The sequence below is a fragment of the Octopus sinensis genome, linkage group LG2 (assembly GCF_006345805.1).
Source record: "Octopus sinensis linkage group LG2, ASM634580v1, whole genome shotgun sequence".
NCBI lineage: Eukaryota > Metazoa > Mollusca > Cephalopoda > Octopoda > Octopodidae > Octopus > Octopus sinensis.
This window is the reverse complement of record NC_042998.1, coordinates 42325616-42338296: the sequence shown is the minus strand read 5'-3', so window position 1 is coordinate 42338296 and position 12681 is coordinate 42325616. Positions and strand designations below refer to the sequence as shown.

The 12681-nt window shown below is 31.9% G+C and overlaps 1 protein-coding gene across 2 annotated transcripts in view; it reads left to right on the top strand.

The window, feature by feature from the left end:
* LOC115223623 overlaps positions 1-12681 on the top strand; it is a 218347-nt gene that overhangs the window by 201653 nt on the left and 4013 nt on the right. For both annotated transcript variants that reach the window (XM_036512643.1, XM_029794291.2), the window contains 3 exons: positions 5340-5476; positions 9266-9458; positions 10086-12091. In XM_036512643.1, coding sequence (XP_036368536.1) covers positions 5340-5476; positions 9266-9458; positions 10086-12091 — 2336 coding nt within the window. The remainder of the gene's footprint in view (positions 1-5339; positions 5477-9265; positions 9459-10085; positions 12092-12681) is intronic.

Here is a 12681-nt window from a genome sequence, read left to right as displayed (position 1 = left end):
TTGATAAAGATGAAGGAAGAAAATACCTGTAAAGTAGTAATAGATTAATTGAATGATGCCAATCAGAAAGCAATGCAGTAAATATAAATTGACCACATTGAGACAAAAGGGTTTGATCATATTCACATTCTCAAGAAATACATTGAACACACTATGAATCTCCCCATAGATCAGGCCAGGGATGCATTTGATGCCATCATGACCAACCAAGCATCAGATGCCCAGCTTGAGCACACCATGAGTCTCCTGACAGATCACACCTAAGATGTGCTTGCCATTACCATGATAAACCTAGTATCAGTTGACCAGCTTGTTGATGCTTTTGATGTTGTGTTCAATCTTGTAATGGTGCTTGTAATCATCTTTGTCCAGTCTTTCACTATCCTTGCCACAACCAGACATGGGGATCAGGAGGAGAAAGCTGGAAAAAAAAAACAATTAGAAAAATAACAGTAACCACTCAAAACATTAGATTTTTCATTCTTTGTACCAAATGAGCTTATTAAAATTTCCTATAGTCTGAGATATCATTAAGAAAAAACAGAATGATAATAGTTGGAACCTCTCTGATTATGGTTTTACTTAGAGCTAAACAAGAACAATAATTCTGTGTGGTTATAACAATACAATTTCTTTTAAATGCACTTAGAATTTTTATAAATAGGAATTGAATGGAATCAATTCCCTTAAATCTTTGCTTAACCAGATAGTACTAGGGCTTAAATCTAATTATGTAGTGGGCTTAGCTGATTGCATGTATAATAAAACATACTGAAAGTATGCTATGAATGATTTAAATGATTTAAAGCAATTGTTGAAAAACAATGTTATACATACATCAGAGTTCACTCCCAATAAGCCACTATTTATCTTTCCTCAGTCGCACACATTGACACCCTATGATTCTCAGAAGCATTTACCCAAAGGATTTTCCTCATATCAAACTACTACAGGAAAAGTTGCAAATGTCAACAAACATTAATATATTTTTGAATGGATTAAAAGAAGAAATACAGCAAATGGAATATTATCTTTTAGGGACATCACCCAAAACTGAAATAAAGAAACTAAAAGTAAAGAAGACAAAATATAATAAAACTTACTTTGACTCAGATAACACATTTTTCCCTACTTTGCTGAAAAATATATTCGTAACAGTAGAGTTTTAAATAGTTTTTTTTTTTTGTTTTTTTTTATTCAGTTAATAAAAGAAACCCAATATGACTAAAATGTCTTACAATTTGTTTCAACTATAAACAGTAAAGTTCTGAAATGTTAACTTAGCAATTTACTCTTTTACAATTATTTTGTATTCTCATCTCTGAAAACCTTGAATGTTTCATTTAAAACATTTTCTTATCAAAACTGGGTGGAAATTAACTTTTCGCTTTGTGATCAGAGTAAAAAATTTTCTGCTCTAGTACAATACATTTATCATTGTTCTTGAAGTGAACAAAATTCTATATTCACAAATTCTGAACATGTTTGTCTTTTGTCATACTATAAAGTCTTTGTTAATGATTTGTGGTTTTTTTTTTTTTTTTCATGATCTCAACCACTTTAAGTCATGTTACTTCAGTTAAGTATAACGATTCATGTAAAATAAGAGTAGTAGAATTTTTACTGATTATATTGAATCATACTATTCCAAAAGTGAGCTTTAAACTCACATCCACAATGTCTCTTTCAGTCAACCTATTTATGAATACTTCACTTGCAAAAGCTGTTTTTTAATACATCTAAAATCTTAGAATTTAAAAGACTAGCAAAACAGACATTTCCTTGTATTTAAAAATGTATAAAGTTCAGTGGGGGTGGTATTTTTCTATTTCTGACATTGTGACAAAACATTTCCTGTCAGTTGTTGGTTTATATCACCTCATTTTCTTATTCTTTTGAAGTCCTAAATTTTTATCAAAGGCTAACTGCTTAGGAAATAGCAGGATTTAAATTTGTTTAATATACTTAATTGTTGAACAAGATTAATGAATCAAATGAAAAGATATAACAAAGTTTTCAGGAAATCACAGCCCTAAAAATGATACATTTAAATTTAGAATAGTTATATAAAGTGAATTAAATAAGTACTTCCTGTAGTTGTAAATTCGAAAAAAAATTATTCTTTGAAGATGAATAACAACAATAATAATAGTTTTATTCTTTCTTCTACTGAGTTGCATAAATTGTATGATAATCAAATTATAAATTTAGTCTAATGGTTGGAAAAAGACTAAGCTATCATATATCTGAAACCTAAGACCAAATTTAGCATCGATTTTAAGTAGTTATTGATTCATTTCATGATATTCTATAAAAGAATAGTATTGACGAATAATAGATAAGAAAATTTGATAGGGATGTAGTTACTTTTACCACTTTTACATACACAATTCTATTTTTAAAATAATGTTATTTGCAGACATTGTCGTTAAACATTTTTATAACAAGATGTTGTTTCTGTTATGTAACTGTAGTACTTGCTTTCAACTTGGGATACAATTCCATGTTAAAAATAATGTCATGTACAGGCATCATTGGTAAACATTTTTATAGCCAGATGTTGTTATTCTCATTTGACTACAGCACATGCCTTCTATTTGTGATTGTATAAAAACTATGTTTCTTACTATCATACAATAATTATAAAAGGGTTTGAAATTCTATCATTTATAGGCTAATCTTTTTCTATACTTTTTTTTATACTAATCTACATGACTTTCTTTGGAGATTAATTTTAATTAATTAAAATTTTGCCTTCTTGAAGTAAAAATATTTTATTTTGATTTCATTATCAGAATAAAACAATGATATTTGATAGAATTTAGAAATATTATTTGATAGCCTAAAATTATTTTAAACAATGATTTTTAAGTATTCCCAAATATCCCTTTCTGTATAGAGGACTTCTCAAGCTTCTTACTTGATACACCCCTTGTAACAAAATTTAAATTCCATTCACCTCTGGACAAATTAATTAGCAAACCATAAATATAAATGCACCGTTAATGCATGAATAATTTTCTAATGGGAAAGCCATGACAGGTTCAGTGCGGATGGAGAAAATTACAAATATTAGGTTGTAAATTTGTGAATTTGAGCTACAAAGCACCTATTGTTCTTGTGTCCATGTCCAAAGTGCTTCTGTGTTTGTTTAGTAAATAATGCATATGGCTAAATGCTGATTCCACCATAAACTAACTTGGGAACACTAGTAAAATGAGTTCAACAGTTGCACAAATCTTGGGATATTTTGCAAGTTTTTTTTATTTATCCAGTAATATCCAATTCCATTAGGTATAAACATAAACTTCACTTCAAAGTCAAAAGTCATTTCAATAAATTCTTCTTTAAAAAATGTGTCTAAATTTTCACTTTCCACACCCACTTCAAATTGAGAAATAATATTCAGGAGTTTCCATGTTTAGAAGATGCTTGAATTGAGCTTTCAGGATAAAATAAGTAAAATTATTTATTTATCCTCTGACCATGTTAACCCTTTAGTATTTAATCTGGCCACATCACATCCAAATATTCTACCTGTTTTATGTTCTAAAAAGCTAGATCCAGCTCCTTTCACTTACCCTACAATGTCATCCTTAAAATAAACAACCACATCATCAAAATCTCAATGCTACAAGATAATGCATGATTAATTCAGAACAATGTGTATAAAGCATTATATTTGATAGAGTAATCTGAATGCTGAATGGTTAAATAAACTCAAGGTTGACGCTCTTATAATGAGAAAACAATGATGATCAACATTTGAGTGACTCTGATGTGCTGTTTTTAGTTACAGTGATGACAATTCAGCCACTACAATTACTGTTCTTTTTTTCAGCATCACAGCCACATAATCATATTTGACCACCTGTTATGATACTTCAGAAAACCTTAATTATAATTCACACAATCAAACAGTTTTTTAATAACTGATTCAGACCTCCTTTTGTTCACAGATTTTGTGACAACACAATGTATCATCAATCATTCTTCAAACCATGTAGCACAAACTTTATAGATGTCTACTGCAATGCAAATTTCATTGACAGTAAGGTGACAATTTTCATGGAATACAATATGCAGTTTCACAATGTGATGATCACCCATATTTGGGATCTCCTTTAGTGAATGTTCTTTCCAATTTGAAATGCTGGTACCATGTGAGACATAACACATAACTCAAAAAAATCCTTTCTAGGCCTGAAGCAACACTAGAAATATTTCTGCAAATGGTTTCTCCATCAGAAAGATGATTTCACAAAAATGCACTGCTGTCAAACATTTCCTTGCTCAACTTGTGACAACTCACCAAATACATTACATATACACTCACTCTTGTAGATGTAGATCAGTGTCTAACTAATGTTATGTGATTTGGCTATTATAATACTAAGCAGCAAGGTAACAGTACTTATATATCAGTTGTGAACATGATGCTCTATTTGGTTAATGCACTGTTTTAAAAGTCTGTTCTCCTTTTTGGACAGAGCTTATACTGTCTCATTACCAATCCTGGCTTCTATTTGCAATTGAGTACCGTTTACTTTCTTACAGAGCACAACACAATATCAGCAGCAATATTTGAGCTTAACTTCAAACTTGTTTTTCGATAATCCAATGTCCAAACTTTTAAAAAAATCATTTAAAATACTGTCAGTCAAAAAATTCTAGAAAAGTTGAAATGTTCTTGATTTTGAAATTATACCAAGCACTTGAAATAAATATTTTCCAAGAAAAATAAATACTGGGAAAAGGAACTGAAAAAATATCTCAATTTTCATGGTAAAGATAACATTTTTGGTGAAAACTTTATGGGGAATATTTTCAATGAAACATATATGTGAAATTAAGCTACACTTGGAACTATTGCTGAATCATTATTAGCTTGGGAATATTATAAGAGTTCAGATACTTAAGAATCTAAACTATTGAGTGGAGTTTTGCATAATTCTTTTCCTTCAACAGTTTGTATTTGCATTCATTCACAACTCATTTTTAATTTTAGTTAAAATTCTTTTGGAAAGAAATATAAACACTATCTAAATATTCAGTTTCCAACATTCTAGCTAAATGTATCCCTTTTCCTCTTTCTTCTGTCCCTTTTATTCCCTCCTCTCAGTATCTGCTTTGAAGTATTCTAAAAGGGTGGGATCTTAACTATTGAGTTTCCATTGAGAATGTATAATTCCAGAACACAAATCCTAAAATAAATACTTTATATAAAAAAAAGAAAAATGTACACTTATGTAAATTTTGTTTTGTACATGTTGAATATATGCTAAAAACTAAGTGTAGAATTGAGAAGTTTTCTAACAATATATCGTTTTAATTTTCAGGATGCATCTATCAGCCCAAATAGTCTTGCAGATGTCTTGTATATTCCACTAAACCAGGCACCAATCACATCTCTTCTTATCTGGGAAGACACCTTGTGGTGTGCCTCAGCCAACAGAGTTTTTATCCTATCTGCTTTGTATGGAAAATTTGTCATATTCATATATTAACTTTTAAATCATGTTCCAGTACACACATGCATCAGTAATTAAATCCTCACATTTTAAGAGGGATTAAGAAGGCTATGGGTACTATTCCTAGTCCTAAACTAAAACTACACAAACATACATACACAATTCATAAAGCTACACACACACACATACACTTTGACTTGCACAGATACTTGCATATATACATGCATTTAACTGACAACTTTTTGCTCACTTATTTTTGGATAACCAGAAACAAATGGCATTTTCTCTTTTGGACTTGCAGTCTGAGCTGTATATGTTCCTAATCCTTATATTCTGATTCAATGGGAACCTCCACATGGTCACTGAACAAATCTTCCTTACATTACACTCTATGGTCTTAAGAAAAAATACACTCAATAATTTAGTCGTATATATTTCTAAAAAGATATGATAGTCATAGCTAGAATAATAGCTTATGTAGAAATACTCTTCTTTTCTTGTTCTTTTTTTTTTTTCTATTACACACCTTCAGGCTGAAATGACTTCAGCTTTAATTACCTGTCCCAAATCTATGTTCTGAAAGAAGATGACTGTGTAATGAGATATGTATGTCTTTTTTCATATATGTTTGATGCTAAATGTTTAAGTTCCAAAGCACAAAACTCCCAACCCTTGAATTACTCTATAACTTCTGCTGACTAAATAAAAATAAATAGCAAAGGTATTGAATTTAAAATTAAGGAATTATAAGGAGAAAGATGCATAGAATTCACATATTTCTTTCTTTTTTTTATATTGATTACTTATAGTAAAGTTCTTAAAATTTCTAAAATATTGATAAAGATGCTTTCTCTTAGTTTACTGCTTAGAGTCACAGCTGGCAGAATCATTAGCACGTCACTTAGCAGCATGTGGTCTGTCTTTATGTTCTGAGTTCAAATTCTACTGAGGTCAACTTTGCCTTCCATCCTTTCAGGGCTGATAAAATAAGTACCAGTTGAACACTGAGGTGGATGTTATTGACTACCCCACTCCTTGAACTTGCTGACCTTGTGCTAAAATTATTATCATTATTATTATTATTATCATTATTATCATCATCATCATCATCATCATCATCATCATCATTATTATTATTGACTGTTGGAAAAGAAAAATTCCTAACATTGGGCTACAACAAATAACCTTAGATGTCAAAAAACCTTGTAAGCATCCTAGCTGTACCTAATAATACTGTTTTGTGGAGCTGCTCTAAACTAGGTGTTATGCCTATTTCCTCATCTGTTCAAATCTTTAGGGATAGTTCCTAATGCACCTACAACTACAGAGATATTATTATTATTATTATTTATAGTGAGATGAAGAGGATAATAATTTCAGTCATGGGAAGTAAGGATATCATATCATTTGAGAGATACTTAAACCAATGTTTAGGCATCAAGGAAAATATTTATCTATTTATATGAGGCACAGGTGTGGCTGTGTAATAAGAAGTATGCTTCCCAGCTACATGGTTCTGGATTTGGTCCAACTGTGTGGCACTTTGTGAAAGTGTCTTCTCCTATAATCTCAAGCCAACCAAAGCCTTGTGGATTTAGTAGATGGTAACTGAAAGAAGCCCATCATATATCATCATCATCATCATCATCATCATTTAACGTCCGTCTTCCATGCTGGCATGGGTTGGATGGTTTGACAGGAGCTGGCCAGATAGAAGACTACACTACACTATTGTGTCTGTTTTGGTATGGTTTTTACAGCTGGATGCCCTTCCTAATACCAGCCACTCCATAGAGTGAACTGAGTGCTTTTTACATGTGTGTGTGTGTGTGTGTGTGTGTGTGTGTGTGTCTTTGTGTCTGTGTTTGTCCCCACAACTGCTTGACAACCAGTGTTGGTGTGTTTACACCCCTGTAACTTGGTGGTTTGGCAAAAGTTATCAATATAAGTAACAAAATTAAAATATAAGTACTGGGGTCGATTTGGTCAACTAAAATCCTTCAAGGCGAAGCCCCAGCATGACCACAGTCTAATGACTGAAACTAGTAAAGGATAAAGAAATAAAAGACATCTTATTTAAATAAGGTGAAATGAAATTTAACAAAGCATTGATTTGATATAATGTTGAACTTTCTGAAACCTCCTTTCAGAAAGTTTATTACTATTTTTGAAAAGTTAAAAACAATTCTTTAATAAGTACCCTGCATGTCTGAGACACAGAGAGAAAAGCCAATAATATGCTAAGACTTTTCAATGAATTGAAAATCTGATTAACTCTTTAGCATTTAAATTGACCATATCCAACTAAAATATTCTGCCTCTTTTATGTTCAAAGTGACCAGATCCAACATCTCATACCTACACTACAATGTCATTCTAAAAATAAACAATCACATCATCAAAATCTTGAAGCTACAAGAAAATGCTTGATTAATTCAAAACAATGTGAATAAATAAGCAGTACATTTGACAAAGCAATTTGAATGCTAAAGGGTTAATATTCCATTATTGATAAAATATTATAATCTTAGTGAAAGCTCTTAACTATTAATGACACAGTCTATCTTAGTTTAGATAGTTATTCATCATCATCATCATCATCATCATCGTTTAACGTCCGCTTTCCATGCTAGCATGGGTTGGACGATTTGACTGAGGACTGGCGAATCAGATGGCTGCACCAGGCTCCAATCAGATCTGGCAGAGTTTCTACAGCTGGATGCCCTTCCTAATGCCAACCACTCGAGAGTGTAGTGGGTGCTTTTACATGCCACCGGCACAAGGGCCAGTCAGGCGGTATTGGCAACAGCCATGCTCAAATGGTGCTTTTTATGTGCCACCTGCACAGGAGCCAGTCCAGTGGCACTGGCAACGACCTTGCTCGAATGTTTTTCACATGCCACCAGCAGAAGTGCCAGTAAGGTAACGCTGGTAACGATCATGCTCGAATGGTGCTTTTTACGTGCCACCGACACAGAGGCCAGCTTGTTGCTCTGGCAACGATCACACTTGTTTGGTACTCTTAGCGCTCCACTAGCACAGATGCCAATAATCAAATTTGATTTGTTGGAGAAAGGAAAAGTTTCCTGTTGAAAGTATTAGATATCCAATATAATTAACAGTGAAGGTACATAGTCTAGTGGTTAGAATGTTGAGCTCACAATCATAAGCTCGTGGTTTGGTTTTCTGGACCAGGTAGCACATTGTATCTGGAGCAAGGTACTTAATTTCACATTGCTTCAGCCCTTCCAGCCTTAAATGACTATCACAGTAGTGCTTATGTGGTTTTCTCTCCTTCTAGTTGTTACATTCATGGCGTTTCACTAAGTTAAGTTAGGTATGCCAAGAGGATATCTGTGTCTATGTCTGCTTGAAGCTGAAGAGGAACCTAAAATAAATAGCATTACATTGCTAAAAGCTACTAGACCACACACACTTGCAATTATAATTGACAAATATTTTTGTAAACTTGCAATTTTAAGCTAAACCCTGCCATGAAATTGGATAAATCAACAGAGAAACATTCCACTATAATTTTCTGTTGAATCACTGAGATACAAAGTTTTTAGAAGTAAACTAAGGGTTTATAAGTCATTAATAATACTTTAATATATAGATCCTTAATCTAGAAATATAATTTAGAAAGAGATTCTAGATATATTTAATATCATTAGCATTCCACACAGTTTCAAACATTTTATCCTTAAAGCCAGGAATTAACTTGAAAATGATAATGAATATAAAATGATCGTAAAACACATTCATTTTTAGTGATAATTAGAATTCTATTGCAGGACACTGGACTCCATATCTTCCTTTCAACTGTCTGACAATCCATATGAAATAGTTTTATCGATGAAACCATGTGAACATGGAGTATGGATTAGCTTAAAAGGATCTTCTGTTACTGAAATATGGGATCCAGATTTGTTGACTTGTAAAATGAAGTATGATATCAGAAATGGATGGATTCCTATTCCAAAAGAGGTACAAATTTACCTATTGTATATGATTAGAATTTCATTTCAGGACACTGAGTTCTATATCTGCCTTTCAAATGTCCAATGATTTATGTAAAATACTTTTATTAACGAAATCATGTGAATAGCTTCAAAACATCTGTCGCTGAAATACGGGATCCAGAATCAAGAAACGAATCCTAAATTTATACTCACAACAGAAATTATGTTATGGTTTCGACACTACAAACTGCAGTCTTTTTCACTGCTGGAAATATGTATCAGCTAAGCAGTAGTTTTTAGGTGCTTGATTTGTTCAAGGAAATACCTTATTTTAGAGTTGAATTCTCATTACTAACCACTCAACAATATCAAAAAAATCATTTCATGTGTATGTGTTGCACCACAACTCATCTAGCACTGTTATTTATTTTCTTAATTTTTACAACCTATTATTAATATATTTCATACGTTGGTGCAATATGCATACAGTTATTCTAATAAGAAATTTAAAAGTTATTGGTATATTCTTATTCATTGGTAGTATTCAAACTAAAAGTATGATCTAAGAAACACTATTAATCTATAATTTAAATCGTTATACTGAGATTGCTTACTAATATTTACCTCTCTCTCTCTCTCTCTCTCTCTCTAGGATGATGAAAAACTAAATGAACAAAGGGTTACTTGCTTTTTACCTCATGATAATATGCTCTGGATTGGTGTAGGAGATGGTAACTTATCCATCTATGAGATCTTTTCACCACCAGCTGTTATGAAAGAGCTTGCATCAGCTGATGACTACAAGAAAAACCTAATGGAGAACAATGAGCTATTTCTTGAAAATGATATCCCTTGTATATTAGCTTCCTGTAATGATGACACACTGTCTAATGAAACATTAATGGAAGACGAGCAGAACAATAATAAAGAAACATTATGGCAGCTAAACCAAGAGAATACAGAATTATGTTCTAATAAACAGAAATCAATATCTGATTTCAATAACAAAGCCAATGAGTTATTTCATGAGGACATGACAAGAACAACTGCTTACAACTCAAAAGTAAATGATCATTCCTTGATTGAAAAGTTGGAGATTAGCTCTAAAAACATTCTTCCAGATGTCATTGATAATGTAACCAATCGACAATCTGCAGAAGGAATAGATTTATTAGATTCTACAATTTGTCATGTTATACCTGAACAAAATCCTTCCAGTAACAATTTCTCTCATTTAAATGAAACAGTTATAAAGCAAGACAAGCAGGCCATTCTGGAATTGCAGCCCTCTTTAAGTGAGCAGCAAACAGAAAGTGGTGAAATATATCTCAATAATCTTGATGAATCACTAAAAGAAATTAAGGCATGTCCGTTGGAAGATTCTCCATCAGAGCTAATTACTGATCTTAAAACAATAGAACTTTCCAAAATAAATGAGCAACATTATTCTCAAAATTTATCACATACTAACTCTCCACAATGTTTCTTAAATACTAACAAAAATAACAATGAAATATTGTTAAAATCTGAAGAAACAATGTATGATAAAGCTGAAATTAGTTTGTTAAATGGCAACAAAAGTAAAGAATTACCAAAACAATTTACAATTAAACCTGAGTTCTGTGATCAAAACATTAATGGAATCCAAAACACGAAGACACAGCATAACAATAATGAGGCAAGCTTATCTAATTTAAACAAAGAGCAGTGTCAAGAAAGAGAAAGTAGTATCAATGGCGTTTCCTCAGGAAAGGCATTCTACAATCCAACAAGGGTTTTAAATAATAAACAAGAGGTATCACCAAGGACATGGTCCAAAGTACAGAAAAAAAGTTCAGAAAATAATTTACCTTCAACAAATAAATTAGAAAAACTGATGAAAACAAAGTGTGAGAATGGCAATGAAGAAACCCACTTTAAGGAGAATAAAGAAAATGGAAAATCTCAAAGTAGAAATGCTATTATTGAAAGACAGAATTCCTTCAGTAATCAAATGAACCAAGATTCCTCATCAAACTATAATTACAGATGTGAATCTAACAGCAATAAATTAACGTATATCAACCAGCAACCAAAAGAAATTGCTCCCTATTCAAGTAACTTATCAAAATATGACCAACTTAAAGAAGGAAATTATTTTAGTAATAGAATAATTGATAATGAAAATTTGGTCAAACAAATACCATCAGCAGATGTTTTGATGACACAGAAAATGGAGTCTGATCATATTTCAGTTAAGTTTATTCCAAGCATGACTAATAAGATACATTTCTTAAATGAAAAAGAACCACCAAAGACTGATCAGTCGAAAGCATCCCTTCATGACTACCATGAATCAAAGTATCGATTGGAATTTTCTGAGTACGACGTTAAACAGACTAAAGAAATTTTGGATCGAAAACTATCATTTTCCAGCAATATCAGTGACCTTTCATCTACATGTGCAACAGAACTTGCTTCAAATAGTTTTGAGGCATGTAGTTTGTCAACGATTGATGGAGAAGACTTCAAGTTTTATAATAGAAAACTCGGCAGTTTCAACACTCCAAATTCAACATCATCTCCTAGTATTTTAGACATCTCAGACTCACTTTATTTAAATCTTATTGCTAGACTAAAGATATCAGAGAAACCAGTGGCTTGCCTTCTGGAGGCTAAGTAAGTAGTGCAACAATCTTTATATCTTTAGTTAAACTATTGAATTAGTTGTTTCCTTCTTACAAAATTGTTTGAAATATGAGTTGGTAAATTTAATTGCCATGAATTAGAACTTCCAAGCTTGGTACTTAGGATAATAATTTCATACATTATAATCTGATACTACTTAATTTGTATTGGCTCATAATATCAACTGGTTGGGATTTTACTGCCATTTAAATTGAAGCAATTGCTATTAAATATGTCATTCTAGACTGTTATGCTCTCTACCAGTAACAGAATAGCTCATGGGTCAAACATACATGATAAAAACTCGCAAACCAAGATCTTTTTTGCTCATTTAGAATTAAATTATATTGCATAGTAGTAGAGTAGTGGAGTAGTAGTAGTAGTAGTAGTATAGTAGTAGTAGTAGTAGTAGTAGTAGTAGTAGTAGTATCATCAGCAGCAGCAATAGAAGTAGTATTGAATGTTCTATAGCTATGTAATCCTTTAAGTAACCACTGTCTCATAACTTTCAGCTTCACTATTAAGTTATAAGCATTGAACCTTTCCATTATTGGATGGGTATGAAATGAACATTTAGCAAA